The 17,816-nt window shown below is 55.1% G+C and overlaps 1 protein-coding gene across 4 annotated transcripts in view; it reads left to right on the top strand.

Moving 5' to 3' along the window:
* The first annotated feature begins 3,483 nt into the window (after nucleotides 1-3,483).
* Rxra (retinoid X receptor alpha) overlaps nucleotides 3,484-17,816 on the top strand; it is an 87,883-nt gene continuing 73,550 nt past the window's right edge. The window contains exon 1 of one of the 4 annotated variants that reach the window (XM_021180527.3): nucleotides 3,484-3,589. Coding sequence is in view for 1 of the 4 variants with exons in the window: in XM_021180486.2 (XP_021036145.1) it covers nucleotides 4,692-4,719 (28 nt within the window). In the remaining 3 variants the exon portion in view is untranslated. Of the gene's footprint in view, nucleotides 3,590-3,614; nucleotides 3,759-4,575; nucleotides 4,720-17,816 lie in introns of those variants that run through there. The other 3 variants (XM_021180494.3, XM_021180503.3, XM_021180486.2) reach the window with 3 other exon arrangements.

The raw sequence follows: 17,816 nt of genomic DNA, 5'->3' as shown, positions 1-17,816 counted from the left end.
CATCTGGACATACACGCATCCTCTTCTCAGGGCTCTGATTTGCCCTTGTCCCTCCACTCTTCCTCAGCACTCCTGGAACTACTTAATTTGGCCTTGGGTTTGGATTCTCTGGAGGCTCCTGCAGTTCACAGGGCTTTGCTCAAAGTTGTCCCTTCCTCGATAATCCCGGTCCCTCTCCACAGAGGTCCTGATTGTAAGCATTCCTTATCTGTCTCTCCCTGTGCTTCTCTACCACTGATGATAGACATAAAGATTCCTCTAGGACTAAAAACACCCCTCCTTCCCAGGGTCCTGACCCAGAGGTACCTCTTTCCTTTGTGGCCACCAATCAGGATAGATAGGAGTCCAACAGGGGCCAAATAGTATTCTTTCTCCCTTATCCTCTAGATTCAGGCATGGACAAGGGGATGAGTCTGGACCCTTGGGCTAGCCCCAGCTCCATGTAACCTCACCTTTCTGACCTTTGTCTACCATCATCTAGCTTGGCTCACTGTCATTCCAAGCTGAGCCACAGGGGAGGTGAACAAGGGTTAGGGTACTAGAGTTCAGAACTAGGCCTGGCAGAATGCTTAACTCCAGTTTACCTTGTGGAGGACTCGGCACTCCCTGGTACCTACCACTAACTTCAGGATCTCAACTTCCTGATCAAGAATATTCCACTGAGGGCCGGGCGTGGTGGCGCACGCCTTTAATCCCAGCACTCGGGAGGCAGAGGCAGGCGGATTTCTGAGTTTGAGGCCACCCTGGTCTACAAAGTGAGTGCCAGGACAGCCAGGGCTACACAGAGAAACCCTGTCTCGAAAAACCAAAAAAAAAAAAAAAAGAATATTCCACTGAGAATGGAATGGAGACAGCCCACTCCCCCTTGAGTCCCAGGATGAGCTGGGTCCCAGCTATCCATCTGATGAAGCCTCAGGGTGTCTAGCAACACTGGCCTTTAAAAACCCCATTCACGCCGGGCGTGGTGGTGCACGCCTTTAATCCCAGCACTCGGGAGGCAGAGGCAGGCGGATTTCTGAGTTCAAGGCCAGCCTGGTCTACAAAGTGAGTTCCAGGACAGCCAGAGCTATACAGAGAAACCCTGTCTCGAAAAACCAAAAATAAATAAATAAATAAAAAATAAAAAAACCATTCACTAGGTGATCCTTAGGCTGTTTACAATGCTGAGCAGAGGCAGTATGAGAAAAGAGCCAAGGTACCTTAAAAAGCATCCTTCAGGGAGTTAAAAACAAACAAAAAGTAAACCCAAACTAAACAAATAGCTCTCAGATGGCAGGCAGGAGCAGAGAGGTGTCAGCACAGAGGTTTAGGCTGCTTGAGCACATGGCGCAAAGGCCACGTCAGCTTGGGCCTGACCTCGCTGGGACAGCCCCTGCCTTGGGCAGTTTTGTGTGGGTTCAGTTGCACCAAAGAGTCCAAGATGAGGGGAAGATGGAATATAGTGGGCGCAGAAATAACAAGCAGCCTGGTCATGTTTCCACTCCAGAACTGGGGGGTTTGAAGTAGGGCCCTCCCTCCAGCACCCTACCTGCCCTTTCCTGGGCACCTGTGTCCCTGTCCTGTATTAGGGACAAGGCTCAGAGGTGCTCAGGACTGTGGATGCTGAGGCTAGATATGAGACTGGTCTGGATCATCAGGGTCTGGACCGCTGTATTTGCCACTGTCCACTTATATCCTGCAGAAGCCGGGCTTCTTAGAAGCAGGTACTACCTCTGGAAACTGCCACTGTCTTTGTCCCCAGCTAAAGTCCCCACATGGAAACCTGCCTGCCTAGCCCTCTCTGTCTCCCAGCACTTACAGCTTCCCACAGCAAGGGGTGAGGTGAGGGTGGGGGTGGGGCTCGGATGGGGAGGGTGTTCGAACCAGCAAATCAGGCTATCCACCATCTGAGGTGACCTCAAATGCCATTGCCAGCTTTGGGGATGGCCAGGCTTCTTCTCACCTCCAGGTCACCACATGCCAGTCCTTCTACCTGGGTGTGTCATCCTGACTCAAAGGGACAAACATGTCCTTTCTTCATGGCACAGCCATGAGGAAGTCACCAGAGTCCCTAGCTGCCTGGGCCTTGCCTCCCTGTCCCTGTTGATGGCTCGGCCTGCACTGCTTTATCCTGATCCAAGGCTTCTGCAGTCGTAATTAGCCACTCTTGCCTACGAGTCTTCCCTATCTTGTGACAAAATATCTACTTTCTGGCAAGCCTCATCCTGGCCGAAGAACAGTCTCTATATTGCTTGGTTAGTCACTTCAATGACCCAGTATGAAGGATGGGATTGTCTGCACTTTCCAGGTCAGGGAACTGAGGGCAAGAGTGGAGTGGCCTGTCTCGGCCACCAAAGAGTTGCAAGGCAGAGCTGGGGTGTGCCCTTGCCCTGCCCATCTTAACCACACCTTCTTTGAGAACCCAGGGTCAAGTCTTCAGTAGAGCCTGCTGATATTTGTTGATAGAACGAATGGCGCATAATACTGGGGGACAGAGATCATTGAAGTTTCTCTATCCACCCCCACAGACCTTTCCTCATCCTTTCTGTTCTGAAACGTAGCATGAGCAGGCTGTCTGCAGCCCAGATTTCACTGGCCAGGGTGGAAAGTTGGTACTTTATTGTTGGTCACCACGTGTTGCCCTGGCGAGGATGGCCCAGGAGTTTGACCAACAGGTCTTAGCTCTACTGTGATAACACGTCCCTAAGGTAAAGCTTATACTCTCTTTCTGCTCTCTGGCCTTGCTGTTGACATAGGGAGTTAGTTCTACCCCCTTACAGCCTGCCAGAAGAGTCTCAAAATGGCCCTGTCAAGGAAGGAATCTGGGGGTTTTCTCCTTGGCCAGTGGGTCCAATGAAGCTGTGCTGCCTGATGCAGGCACTACCAGAAGCACCCCAAGTTGTGTGGCCACACTAAGGGTCACTCCCAGGTGATGGGGCAGGCCTGGGAAAGGAGGCCTGGTTTGTAGCGCAACCCAGGGCATTAGCAACCCCATTTTGTTTCCCAGACATGGCCTTTCTCTAAGACAGGACTATAGCTTTTCTGGTAGGCTACTAAAAGGCGTCTTTAAGATAGAGTCCCACAACTATTGCTTTTTTTGTTTTTGTTGTTGTTTTTTTCTGAGACAGGGTTTCTCTGTATAGCCCTGGCTGTCCTGGAACTCACTTTGTAGACCAGGCTGACCTCAAACTCAGAAATCTGCCTGCCTCTGCCTCCCGAGTGCTGGTATTAAAGGCGTGTGCCACCAAGTTTGGCCAACTATTGCTTTTTACAGAGAAAAAGTGCAGGCCTGGAGGACGGTGGTAGTGGGCCCACGCAGAGCTTTCTTTTTTGTCTTGAGGGGAGGTGATCTCTTTGGGCAGCACCCACTCTGTGCAGCCTGTGGACTTTGGTAAACTCCTCTGCCAGGGCCTCCACGCTGGATTTTGGTCTGGCAGGCACCAGCTGGGAGTGGAGGGAGGCGGGACTGCCGGTTGCCTGGCTTGGCGCAGGGGGAACTCTGCGCTTAGGGAGGCTGGCTTGGCTCCGCTCAGGTAGCTCACACCCAAATCCGAATTCCAGCTGCCCAAGTCGGCGGGCGGGTTGCGGAGGAGGCCCAGGCTCTCCCTGGGTAGGAGTGCTTCCTTTCGTTTTTAAACAAACAAATCATGAATTTAAGTCAGGGCAGAGAGCTACCCAAGGTATAAAAATAGCCTTGGGGCCACGGGTGATGTCCGAAGCTGGCAGTAGCGCCCTTCAAGCCCTGCGCCTCCGAGGAGGGTGAGAGCCGTCGGGTTAACGTGGGTACCCCGAGCAGCACCCCAGCCCCTTCTGCCTGTCTGGCCTGCGGTCAGACACCAGGGTCCTTTTTGGGCCTCTCGCGTGTTAGGTGAAGGGGACTGGGACGTCCAAAGGGCAGCATCTCCCTGCCCAGCTGCTTGCCTCTGGCTCACGGCCCTTCACCGGCCTCAGTTTCCCCATGTGTCCACCGGGATGCGCAGGGCCTCGGCTCTTCTGTAGGGAGCCTTGCAGGACCAGGGTCCTCGCGCGGCCACGGCCGGCCTCTTTGTGTGTCCGCGCAGACAATGGCCCGGCCGCGGGGCTCTCCTCCCGGCCGGGCTCTCCTCCTCCTCCTCCTCCACCACCACCGCGGGCCGCCTGGTTTTTGGGCAGCCGGGAAGGGAAGGCTGCTTTACCCCACCGCCCCGCCCTCCTCCCACGCCGCCGCCCCACGGCTCCCGGGAACCCTTGGCAGATGCAAACTTGCAAGTTTGCAGGGCGCTCACAACTCGGGGCCGGGCTGCGAGCGCGGGGTGGCCGTGGTGGTGGCGGCGGCGGCGGCGGCGGCGGCGGCGGCGGCAGCGGCGGGCGGGGCGCGCACCGGTTGCGGGCGGGGCAAGTGGCGGCGGCGGCGCTGCGCCGAGTCCGCGCCCGTCGCGGGCCCCCCGCCGCTCCCCCCCCAACCCCCCCGCTGCAGGCCGGGCCGGAGCGGGTCGCGGGCGCGCGGCGGAGGCGCGGGCGGCGGGTGCGCGCGCGGGGCGCGCGCAGGCACAAGTAGTTTACATTGTTGGGCGACTTTTGCAACAACTCGCCGCGCCGCGGCCTCCGCGCGCCGCCGCCGCCGCTGCCGCCGCCGGCTCCCCGCCGCCCGGGCTCCGGGCGGGCCGCGCCGGGGGCCGCCGCGCTGCCGCCCTGCTGCTCCGCCGCCGGCTGGGCATGAGTTAGTCGCAGACATGGACACCAAACATTTCCTGCCGCTCGGTGAGTGCCGGCCGCGGCGGCGCGGGCGAGGGAGGGGGCCGGGGCTGGCGGGGCGGGGGCGCGTGCGCAGCGCGCGCTGGGGGTCCGGCCGGGCCCATTGGCCCCGAGCCGTGGCGGTACCGAGAGTTAGCGCGCCGGGCCCGGGGAGGCGAGTGGGCACAGGGCAACTTTTCCCGGGCCCAGGCGCGCGGCGGGAGAGGGCGAGGACGCCGGGCCTCTGACTTGCCGAGGAGCGGGAGTGGGCGGCGGGGCTGGCGCGAGCGCAGGTTCGCTCGGGACGTGGAGAGGGACCCTCACGCTGCGCCTCGCGCTTCCGCGGACCCCCGGGGCGCCCAGCTCTAGCTATCCGGGAACCGAGCCACGCCGGAGGAGCAACTTCTGCGCTCGCTGGAGGGCTCCGGGCCTCCCTGGCATTGGGATGGGGACAACGCGCTGGGCTCCGGGAGGCCACTGCTCTTCCCGGCTCGTCGGGCTGTGGCTTGGAGAAGGCCGCTTGCCCCTGGCTGTCTCTTTGCCCAGGATAGAGTCTGCGATCTTGCCGTTCCCCGACAGCAGACCAAACCTAGGTGGGCACGGTCACTCGGGGTCTCTGATTAAACCCAGAACTGGGGCCCCACGCTCTGGCACCCCTAGTTCTCAGTATTTAGGGAAGACAACCCATCGGCAGAAGGGTCGTTTTCTTGTTCTGCAACCCTCCCGCCAGCAGCACCCAGCCCCAAACAGCCTGCCAACTCCCGGAGTAGAACCAAGCAGGGTCAGAGCCCTCCACTCATTACTCTCCTTGGGGTTTGGGAGCCAGAGGGAAGCAGGGTAGGGAGACTTTATAAATGAGCTCCGGGAAAGATATTAATTTGGTGGTGAGGACAGCAGCCAGGCTGTCAGGCTGGTGAAGAATTGGTGCTGATTGGAAATCAGGACAGCAGATTATGGACGAAGCTTCACGATGATCATTGCCTCTTTGCCTCCCACCCCCTATGAGGTTTGGGATGCATTTTGGCTACCCTGAGGGGTGATCAGAACCCAGCATGGTTGCCAGGACTTTTGGTGATTTGGGGAGGTGGTACCTCCTTAACCTCTAGCCTTCTCACAAACAGGTCTGCTGCAAAGTGACTGGGGTTGTGTTACAAGTGTGTCACAGCTTCAGACTCTCCATCCTTATGAGTAGTGATAGAGACGGTGGGAGCACACCTGAGTTTGGGGGGTCTAGCTCCCGGGCTATAAACTCCTGTCCCTGTTGCAGTTGAGAAACTGACTGGGGAAGGCCTCACTTTGAGGCTACAAATGGTGGATTTGGCATTGTAACCCCCTGCCAAAGTCAGCCGACAAGAAAGCTTTGTTACTGTGGCTTGTTGCTGTGGGGCCTGGGGTGGGGTGGGGGTGGGAGGCTCCTGAGACATCTCTTTCTCCTCCACTCAAGCCTTGATGTGCACACAGAGTTAGGTCCTTCAGACAGGAATGCTTTGCTCAGTCTCTGGCCTGGGACACGGCCAGGGCCTGGCACTACTTTGGCTAGGTCTTGAGATGTGAACACCACCCCAGGAGAGACAGAGCTCGTTCTCAAAGTTGACACATACAGAACTGGCAATGACATTGCAGGCAGCTGGGCTGGAGTCTCCATGAAGAGGAGTTATGTCTCAGAGCTGCTGTGTTGGCTTCACAGAGTGGTGGCTCTCAGGACCAGCTTTGGCCTCCCAGGCAGCCTGTGCCCCAGGGCTGAGGGCTGAGTCCTGGGCTCTGATTACGTTTTATTTTTTACTAAGCTTGTGACCAGCTCTGAAGTCCAGTGCAGTTGAAGATCCATTTAAGCGGCTACTTGCCTAAGCCCTTTTGTCAACACAGCCTAATCCCTCCTGGGGGCTGAGTGTCAGAGGATCTGGCTCGTCCAGGGTCCCCACTGACAGCTTGGGTCTGACTTGAAGTGTCTAGGAAAGTTTGGCCATCCCTTTTTCACTTCCTTGCCCCTTTTAGGGTCCGGGACCGAGGGCTCTTTCCAGTGTGCACTGTGTGTGTTTGGTGGTCCAGGCAGCCTCCAAGCTTCTGCCAACTGAGCTGATCTGCACGGGACAGATCTAGAAGAAAGGGAGGTTGGGGAATTTGCCCCAGGCAGCCCCTGTTTCCTGGCTCTGCTGTCCAGGGCTGGTCTTCCTCCATGCCAGTTGGGGAGTTGGGGTAAGGGCTGGCCTCAGCCTAGATGGTGGGACTGGAAGGCTGAGCCTGCAGAGTCCAAAGGTCTCAAGCCTGCACTGCCCCTCTCAGCTGTTAGTGGCCCATTTGCTTGTGAGGGTAACAGGTTTCCAGAAGCCCGGCTCTAGACCTCCAGCCACCCTCTTGTGTGGTACTTGGGGACCTGGTGAGCTTGGGGCCTGCTTGAGGGGGCTTTTAGTAACATCAGAGCCCTTGTGACCCAAAATAGAGCACATTCCCGGAGTCCCGAAATAACAGAGTCACATGACTCTCAGGAGGCTGGGCTTGGAGTCCAGCTTGGGCCTGACTAGGCAGTTCATGTTTAGGCCCCTGGCTGTCTACTGGTTCGGGCATTTCTTTTGGGAAACGCTGGAGGAGACTTTGTTGTTGACTGAGGAAGTATTAGGGAGAGAAAAAGTGACCCCCTGATGGTGGTCTGACTGTGGTGGTGGACTTGTCTGGCTGTATTCTTCTTTGGGCTGGCCGTGACTATTGTGCTGGGCACAAGCATTTGTCTCAGATGTGGGCTCAGAGAGCTAGGCCCACCGGAAGGAATCACTGAGGGCGGGGAGCTCTACACACAGCCTAGGTCTGCACTGCTCAGTGTGTGGGGTGCAGAGTTGAGCCTGCAGCTTGATCACATGGGGCAGCTGCTGTGGGCTGGCTCCCAGGTCTAGGGCCTGGGTGGCTTTTCCAGCTGTGCATGTCCTTCAGGGCTGGGGCTAGGTGTAGCTCCTCAGGGAGGCCCCTCTGACTTCCTTGCTAGTGCCTCCTCATGTAACTGTTCTGAGGTTGAGTGTAAGAGTGGGGACCCCTATCCCATCCTCATGCCTTCCTCTAGGAAAGGGAGTGTTCCAGAGAGGTTGTCACTCTGTGGACAATGGAGGGGTGCTCAGGCCTGTTCCTCTCCACCCAAGGACTGGCTGCACATACCAAAGGAACTCCGGGATCCACATGTGTGGACAGAATCAAATTGCATAGAAGGTGGTATGAGATAGCCTTGGGACCAGCAGTCAGCGAGGCAGCCTGGAGCTTCCTGTTTCTAGGGGAATGGGGTGTTGCTATGCACATGTTCAGGCCAGGGTCTGCAGAGAGTGGTAGACCTTGCTCAGCTGTCTTAAGATGTAGGCCTGGAACCTTACAGATGGCTTAGGGCCAGGACGAGCCAAGACCTGTCTTCTCTCCCTTCTCCTTAGGCCTAAAGCTTGTGGGCTGGGCTGGGCCTTGAGGTATCAGATTGGCTGCTGGATTTTCATGGGAACTACTATCAGCCGGGCCAGGGATGAAGACAGGAGCGCTGGAGCGCTGGTTCTCAAGAGTATAGGTATCTGGATTGTGACTGGGAGTGTGTCCATTTGGGGATCACCTTCCAAACCTTTGTCCCAATGCTATTTAAAAACAAATTGTGTGTGTGTGTGTGTGTGTGTGTGTGTGTGTCTATACATGTAGGCACATGTGCCACAGCATTTGTATGGAGGTTAGAGGACAACTTCTGGGAGTTACTTTTTCATTTTACTACCATGGACATTTCAGGGATGAACTCAGTCCTTGATAGCAAGTACCTTACCCACTAAGCCACCGCATCAGCCCCCCAGTACTTTTAAAACAGGCTGTTTCAGTGCTGGGGAAGGGTTGGAGGAGATGGGCTGTCTGCCTGCCTGTGGGCCTGCAGCGTGTCCTGGTTATAAGGTATAATTGTTCCTTCCCTGTGCCTCCTTTTTATTCAGACTCTCTTCCACGGCCATATTCTCCCTCACAGCCACAGAGGATCCTGAAGGACAGATGCAGCTGGACAGTTGATATCAGCCATCTGCATCTGTAAAATGGACGCATTCCTTGTTTTTAAAGTCTGTTGGGCATGGAGCCTTTTTTGTCCTAGGATGGTTGGGAGTTCATAGAGCTTTTTGTGGGGTGTGACTCCCTCTTTCCCAAGGTGAGGCCTGTATACAGGGCCTCTCTGGGCCTCTGCCTCAGGATAAGGGCGGGTCACCAGGGTTGAGCCAAAACCATCCTGAGATTCCCCGATGCCACTGGGTATGGGAGCAGAGGTGAAAATTGGGCATTAAGACAACACAGCTGCAACCCATTGGCCGGGTGTCCCTGCCTAGGTTTTCTCTCCCTTGCTAGGCTCCCTGGACAGACCCCAGCTGCTACATGAGTCTCCCCAAGGCTCAGTGAGTCTGGTGGAGCGAAGGACTTCGCGTGAGCACACCCACCAGAGCCTGGTGCGAGATGTTCTGAGCAGTCGTGCCCCAGCGCCTCACAGACAGGGAAATTGCACCCTAGAGTTACAAAGCAATTGTCTAGCTCAGCAGCTGAATGAGCGTGAAACGGAGCAGAAAGCAGGGAAATAAAATTGGCCCAGGATGTGTGGGGAGCGGCCTGGGTGTGCACAGACACGCACCCCCCACCCCCACCACTTACCTGGTGCTGCTTTCCACGCCACCATGAGGCAGCAGGCCAGTGTTGTGGGCCTCTCAGGGCCTCCTAAACTTCACGTGGCTCTGTGAGTCTGGCTGCTGTTCTTTTCAATCTGTCCTGACCGGTTCAGGACCTGCCCACCTGGAGAGGGTGCTGATATGTATCCATTGGGTGCCTGCTGTGTAACTGGCACTTAATTCAGGACCTCATGGCTGACCCAGGGGCAGCCTTGATTAGTGATGGGAAACCCTGTGGTAGGGTCTGTTTGCCTTGGCACTTCAGTATCATGTCTCTGTGTGGTTCTCTGCTCTGCAAATTGATTTCCCAGACAGGCCCAGCCCTGATCTTCAGCTGGGCCAAAACTTGTTCTCGAACTTGCTTAGGTCCTGTTCTGTCAGCACCTCAAGAAGCTGCCTACACCAGTGGGGTCCATGCCCAGTCCAGTTCCCCAGGAGCCCTGAGCTGCTTCCACCCCTGGGCTGAGTATCTCTTTTGCCTTTTGACGGGCAGATCTGAGGTCTCACTGTGAGGCTCTGGACCCTTGCCCCTAGGAGGCTCGCCCTCCGTCCTCAAGAGTCACTGGAGAGTGGAGATTCCTTGATTGTCAAGCTGAGAGCTTTTTGGGATGCCGGGGAATTTACAAGGCTCCATTGGGCTGTGGAAGGTTGCGGGGGGTGGGAGGGCAGCAAGTGGTACTCTCTACCCGAAGATCCAGTGGCTTGGCTACTCTGCCTCACCCTGCCAGGACCACGTTGTCTGGCAGTATGATCCATAGGGGCCTGTGGCAGGGGACCAGAGGAAGGCAGCCTCACATAGTCCCCAGGGCACAGCACAGACATGGCTATATCTGCAGTCCCTGTCCAGAACGTGTTACGTGTGTATGCATGCACACAAGTGTACTGTGGCCTGGCCTTTGGGAATCTAGCAGCATTGTGCTGAGTTCTTTCTAAGGGGACTCCAGGCCTGCTAGTGGTCTCCATCCCCATGTAATTAGGGTGCACCTGCTTGGCACAGCCTCCTTGTCCTTCAGCCCATGGTGAGGTTGGCAGAGGAGGGGCTGCATTATAAGCATAGCCAGACGAGAGGCCATAAGGCAGGTCTGGATGAGAGTGTTAGGTGGAGCTGTCTCAGGCCTCCTGAGTATGCAGAGGTGGGTTAGAGGCAGTGCACAGGGCTAAGGGGGAGGTGTCTCCTGCTGGCTATGGAGCCCCAGATTGGGCCCATCCTCGCAGTATTTAGGCTGGGGATGGGGGCTCCCACAGACACTGGAGGCCTAGGCGGACCTGGCCTGGACTGTAGAGTCTATTCCTTCCCTGGTTAGTGGCACTGCTTTGGAGGAGAGGATTGCTTTCTTCTATTTCTCGCAGTTCACTCTCTTTTCCATTTATGTCTTTGGCCTATTCTTGGGGAAGTCCCTTAACGCCCTGGCTGATACATCCCAAGCCTGGGGCTTGTGATGTCAGGGTCTCCCAGATAGGTGAGGGAACAGTTGAGTGGTCATAAATTTACGCCCTGGTCTGGGAGAACAGACAGGCCCAGTGTATTGGATGGTGCTAGTGACCAGGTTGGCCTTGGGGGAGCCTCCACTGTAGGATCATCGAGACCCTGAGGGTGAAGAAAAGGTTTCTGGGCTTGGCATTGGGACACTGAGGCTCTAGATGTGTGTAGCTAAGGGTCTTCCTTGCTCAAGTTCAAGTCTGTCCTTTATGATGTCCTATTCCCGAAGCAGGTTCTCTCAGATGGACTAGGGACTCAGGAGCTATAGGCTCAATGTCTTTTTTTTTCCTTTTTTTTTTTTTGAGACAGGGTTTCTCTGTGTAGCCCTGGCTGTCCTGGAACTCACTTTGTACACCAGGCTGGCCTCGAACTCAGAAATCCGCCTGCCTCTGCCTCCCGAGTGCTGGGATTAAAGGCGTGCGCCACCACGCCCGGCTCAATGTCTTATCTTCCTCGGAGACCAGACTCAACTTTCCCAGACAGCATCCTGGAGCCCAGAGCTGGTGCTAATGGCTGTTAGCAAAGGCTATAGCATCCTGAATGGGAGGGGAGGGGAGCATGGTAGGCTGGGTCTAGGCTAGGCCCTGTTTCTGTCTGTCTATCTGTCTGTCTGAGTCTCTCGCTTTGTGTGTGTGTGTGTGTGTGTGTGTGTGTCTGTGTCTGTGTCTGTGTAAATCCTGCAGTGCCTGTGGATAAGCCCTGTGGAGTTCAAAGCCACTGGGTGTGCGCTGGCTGTAATGAGGTTACTGATTCAACTGGCTTCCTGGTGCTGCAGCCCAGAGTGCAGGGAGGTTGGGAAGCCCCGTGAGGGATCTAAGTATCCCATAATTGACCAATTTAGCTTAAGTGTCCGTGCTGGCCCCGGGCAGAGGTCAGGCGGTGACAGTCCAGGTGGCTGGAGTAGCTGCTTACAGGCCCAGGAGGTGCTTCATTTCTGCAGGCCCTCTGAAGTGAAGCTCTAGGCCGCCTACCTGGACCTCAGGGGCTTGGTGGCCACGCCTCACATTGTCTGCTGGTGGCCACCCCTCACATTGTCTGCTGGCTAGCTGGTTTCCCACACTGGCTACTGAATGCCCTCTATGTTTTTGCCTTAGGTCATGCAAAGGGTCGCATCAGGCTGTCTGGGTTTCAGTTTTGTCTTCAAACCAGTCGCTTCTCTGCCTCCTGTCCTGCTTCCCTACAGAGGCCGTGGGATGGGATTCCAGGCCTTTGGCTGGACGGCATGCTTAGCCTGTGAGGCTTCTGAGTGGCCAGCTTCGATCCTGTATCTCTTTCTGAAACTTCTGGAGGGCAGGGACAAGCTTGAGCCGATGGAATCGACCTCTGGTTTTGCTGGGGCTGGAAGATGCCCCATGCTCTGGAGAGGGGCTGGCAGGGCCATGTAACTTCTTTGGAAAGTCAGGCCTGGTGTCCAGATGCTCCACCAGACAGGTGCTCCCCAGACAGCACTGGGCACCATGCAGCATGTGTCAGCAAAAACACAAGCCGTTCCTTCAGCTCAGCATCCCTGCGGGTGGGCCATGAGGGGAGAAATGAGGTGGAGCTCGAACTGAAGGCCTCCTTCAGGGGCCTTGGTAGAGCATCCTTCCTTCAGACTCCTGTGTCTGTTGCATACCCTCTTGTCATGTAGCTATACAGAATGGCCTTTTAGAGGTGTTGCAACTGCTCTTGGTTTGGGGGGGCCCTGTGAAGGTGCTCTCTGCCCAGTTGTCTGTGTTCCTAAGCAGCCTCCTGCCTCCCGCCCCCTGGGCCTGGGCCTCCCTAGGACTCCTGGCAGCCAGAGGCCTCTGCTTTTCCCTCCTGGCTCCTTGGCTTTGCTCTTCTGGATTGGTGGCCATTCAGTCACGTATCACGGCTGGAGACCAGCACCTCAGGAATTACTGTGCTTCCTCTCCTAGCTGAGGGGACAGAAATCAGATTGAAATGTCCCCAAGACCCTGGAAGCCATGGGCACTTAGGCATTGGTGATCGGGCTGGACATGGCTCTGGATTTGAACTGGAGACATTAGAGAAGGCACTTTGAGGGCAAGGAGCATGCATTGCAGAATTCGTGACTCTTAAGAAAGGGGTGGTGAAAGGCCGGGGCATGAGGCCTACAGATGAGTGGGTCAACCCCTTGTCTGTCTAAGTTGGGACCAGCTTTCTGTCCTTGAGCTCTGACCTCCCCTACCTAGCCCTTTTCATGGTTCTCCATTGCTCCATGTTCACCCCAGTAAGCCCTACACTTGGGGTCAGGTGGCTCTGTAGCCTCTCCTGACCCACCAGGTACCTGCCTTCCTCTTCGCTCCCACCCAGGTTCTCCATGTTTCATACTTACTGGTGACTAGACCACCCCGCGTGGTGAGTGGGTGCTATCTCTTAGTCTAGTGCAGTGTGGGCCACCACTGGCAAAATCATCTCTTTGACCTTCTTCAGTTGCTTCACCTGTATAAGGTGCCTAGGAAATCAGGACACTTGATGGAGGTCTTGCAGTTAGGTTTTGAATCACAATTCACAAGTTTACTAGAAAAGCTGGAATTAAAGCAGACCTTTTCCAGGGAGTTATGCCACCCCCCCCCCTCCAGCTGAGGGTCTAGTGATGAGTTGCCCAGGTGGGTATGAGAATAAGTCTTCCCGTCATGGGCTCCAGAAGGATCTATCTGCCTACCCAGGCTTCTCTGGCCTGCCTCTTGCTACTTGAGTCACAGGTGTGTGCTGTGGAAACCACGTGAGTGAGTGCAGGAGTGTGTGTGTGTGTGTGTGTGTGGTTGGGTGGCTCATGTAAGAATGATTAACTCTATGTGGAGCTGAGGCGGAGCCTGGTGAGATGTGTTGGCTACACGACCCTCTGAGCTGTTCCCACCCTGATGACCGTCCCCTCCTGGCTCTGAAGACTTCGTGGGTATGAATATGACCCTGCTGGCCCACTAGAGGTCATTGCCCACTGGAGGGTGCTAACTTTGGGGTTCAGGCCCATTCTGGAAGGAACGGTAGGGTTGCCACTATAGCCAGCCAATCTCCACATCTCTGGTTCATCCCCATTTCTGTTCCCATGGGCAGTTTTGGTGTCATATGCCCGGAGACTACAAGAAGTATTACCCTGTCTCTCCTTGCTGGTTGGGAAGCTCTGATTGGGACCAGAGTCCAGGGGAGGTGGCAGAGCCACCCCCACCCATCCTGCTCTGGACTTTCTGCCCAGGATCAAGGTTGAGGAGGGTTGAGAAGTGGGGACTTAGTCATTGTACCAGGAGCAGAGCTTCCTTCCATCTTGGGCTCCCTGGGCATGATTTCTGGGCGTGCTACCACTTGAGGTTGGGACCCCAGGGACATGGCCTAGAAAGGCTGGATGATGGTGGTCTCCAGGCCCTGTGGCTTCTTAGAGGCTGCTATCCCTTGCTCTCTGCTGCATGTATTTTCTGAAACAGGGTGTGTAACTCTCTTCCTTAGTTGGTTTCTTTGGTGGTAGGCAGGAAGGATGGACACCCAGTTTTGGCAGAGGTGGGGAGTATGTGCTTGTGATGTCCTCCAGGGTCCTTGGCAGTTCATGGCAGAATGGGACTCAGCCCTGAGTCTTTTTGGGTAGGCTGTTTCTGCATGTCCTGTCCTTCAGGGCAGGTGGCTCCTGGGCTGTTTGCTGCAGGATCTGCAGTGCTCTGTGCCTTGATGGAATGTTTACGGGATGAGGTAATGCCTTCTGCAGAGCCCCTACCCCAGGATTAGTGCCTTCTCTGGCTTCTGGGGCAGGCTGTTTTGATGTTGCCATTCCTGAATCTGACAGCAGTGTGCTTTCTCCTGTGGTGATCAGCTTTAAGACTTTTGGGTGTCCCTTGGCTCTGGCCTCCAGCAGTTGTGTTCCTCACCGTAGCACCAGTGGGTACAGTGTCAGAACTTCAATCCCAAAGAGAAGTCAGATGGACTGGTTTCTTGTAGGCCTGCTGAGTGGCAGTCTTGCAAGGGGCCAGGGAGCTGATGCAGGGCCGTTAGTATCCAGCCATAGAGGACCTCTTTGGGGTACACAGGCAGGGCCTCCCTCTAGCTGCCAGGGTATAAGGAGACATGTAGGACTAGGCACATGGCAACCTGGGATTCCAGCAGGATATAGTGATGCAGAGTAGGAGAGCATGTGCTCAGAAGGAGCTTTAGGGAGAGCAGCGGCAAGCTGTGTGGTTACAGACATGTCTAGGAGCATTGGCCAGGGAGAGTGTGGGCTCTGGTCTGAGTGACTGAGGACAGAAGGCTGGAGGCTAGGTCAGAGGACACTGAGATCTGAATGCACTGAATCGCTTAGGAGGTAGAGCCTATGGAGGTGACGTGTGATAAAGACTCCTCTCCTGTACAAGGGCAACTGTCAAGGCAGATAGTAGCAAATGAGAGATGGTTACTAGGTAAGAGGTAGGGGAGGCCTGGGGTAGGGCTGAGGAGGGCTAAAGTTCCTCCCAGCTGTCTAGAGGATCCTAGAGGATCCTGTGAGTCAGATTTTGGGTGGACTCTATCCCATCTGTATCCTAGACTTACACTGCCTTTTAGGCATCACGGACTCTTGTCTTCGTGGCTCTGTATAGCACAAAGCTAAGCCATCTCCAGCAGGGTGGGCCCCCAGGTCTGACGTGAGTAAGAGGAGACGTGGTGGCTCTGGATTTGTGTTGGTGTTGAGGGGTGCCTGGACCCCTGTGGTTCTGGCTTCTTCTCCCTGACAACACTGCCTGTGGTTTTTGGACTGCAGGAGAAGTTTGACTGATCCGGATGGGGCATGCACGTGATGATATGGCCTACAGACAGCTTTGTGACTCAGGATGTCCTTTTAACTGTGTGTTCTTCCTTCCTCTGATGGCCCATGTGGGGAGGGCTGGCCTGCTCCATGCCTTATGAGTATCCGTGATGTCACTCTGGTCTGGGAGGCCCAACTGTAGGCACGGGCAGCTTCCCTGGCTGGCCTGGCCACCGTTATTTGTAAGACTTCTCTGGACAGTTGTTTAGGGATCTAGCTACAGCTCATTCTGATTCCCTGTGGCTGATGTCTTGTGGTTTATAAGGGAGGATTTTGTAGTGTTTCAGGACCTTCCTGTGTGAGGTCTAATGTCTGTCCACCTGGCTGCAGGACATGAGCGCCACTTCTGGCTCATGGATGGGACTCCAGTCCAGCGGACACCTTTGGTTCCTCTGACCCAGGCTGACATCTCCCAGATCATAGGTCATGGGACAGGTCACTGTGCCACCCTTGGATAACTCACTGGTGGGTAGTGTGTACCCTTTTGGCACCTGACTCTTGCAGCTGTGGCTGGTAAGCTGGTTTTGACCTGCTGGTGACATGGCCTCCTTGCCCACAACAGCTTGGAAACTTATCTGCTTGTGGATAGTTACTGTGTCTCCTGTGCTGGGTAGCCGGACACATGGTCACTCCTGGGGCAGAGGAGAGGATGGCTGTTGGGCCCACGTGGCCCTGGACATGCCTGATAAGCTGTGAGGTCATCATCAGAGGGGGCTGTGCAGTCCTTACCCGCAGCTGTGATTCCAGCCTGGCATGGTGGAGATCCTAGGGGACTCTGCACCTGCTGGGACTTGTGGGTGAAGTGGTGTGGGAGCTGGTCTTTGGGGGCCCTTCTCTGTTCCAGAGCTCAGGTTCTTGAAATGACCTCCTCCCCCAGACCCCTCTGCTCCTTTTAGCTGCTGACCTGCTGGCTGTCCCCTCCTCACCCCAGGTTTCCCTGGCTGCCTTTCTGAGAACAACACTGTGACTGTTGTCACCATTCTCCTGCTATGGCCTCCTCACTTGGTGTGGGAACCTGGGGACTGAGGGTCCTGGGTTGTCAGCTGTGAGGTATCGTGGGGTTGGCCCTTGAGACGTGGGGAACTAGAAGGGTGAAGGTCCATTTGTCCCTTGTCCTCAGCCCCTGCTTGTTATCTCCTTCTTGGGGACCTGAGCCTTGCCAGTCTCCTGGCTAGCTTGTAGGGTCTACAGACAGCAGCCACTGGGCAGAAATCCTGGACCTGGTCTGTAGTGTTTGGTCTTCTCTTCTAGCCTTCCTGCCTGTATCTAGGCTATGCTGGCTACCTCAGACTTTCCCCTGGGCTTTTAGAGCCCAAACTGCCATGAGCACAGGGCCCTCCTGCTGTTTGTGCAACTGGGTGCTAGGCAGAGTGTGCATGCGGAACTCCGTGTGTGTGGATGGCACTTGTGTCCATGCCCAACCCTCTGTGTGTGCATCTGAGTCCTGGTCTGAGGGTGTGTCTGTGTGTGAGGTTCTCTATTACCCACATGTGAGTGTGCGTGGCCATGAGTGTGTCTGAGTGTATACACATGTCCATATATGAGGTTCTGTGTACCATCCACATATGAGTGTATATGGCTATATGTGCGTGTATGCTTGTGTTCATGTATAGGCTCTGTGTATTAGCTACATTGAGTATATGTGGCCATGCATGTGTGTGTCTGTATGCACTTGTGTATATTAATGGGTTCTGTGCACCATCCATATGTGACTGAACATGATGTGTCTGTATGTGAAGTTCTGTATATTAGCCATACATGAGTGTGCATGGCTATGTATGTGTGTCTATATGTACGCTTGTGTTCATCTATAAAGTTCTATATTAGCCATATATAAGCGTGCATAGTGACATGTGTGTATGTCTTTATATGTGTGTCCACGCATGTGGGTCTGTGTATTGACTGTGTACACTCTGTGTCCATGTATGAAGTTCTGTATATTATTTACCTGTGAGAGTTCATGGCATGTGAATACATGTCTCTATACATGTGCCTGTTTTTGAGCTTCTGTGTATTATATATCTATGAGTATTCACACTCGTGTTCATGTGGGAGGTTCTGAATATTGCCTATATATGGAGAGTACATGGCCATATGTAAGCTTGTGTCTATGTGCATACCTGTGTCACACATGAAGTTCAGTCTGTTGTCCATGTGTGAGCATGCATGGCTGTGTGTGTTGTGCACACCTGTGTTCATGCATAAGGTTCATGTATTGCCTGCGTATTTGACTGTATGCGTGTCTGTG

Source organism: Mus caroli, unplaced genomic scaffold, assembly GCF_978045245.1.
Source record: "Mus caroli unplaced genomic scaffold, Mus_caroli_1 scaffold_2, whole genome shotgun sequence".
Taxonomy (NCBI): Eukaryota; Metazoa; Chordata; class Mammalia; order Rodentia; family Muridae; genus Mus; species Mus caroli.
Note: the sequence above shows the minus strand (reverse complement) of the source record. Positions and strands in the feature narration are given on the sequence as shown.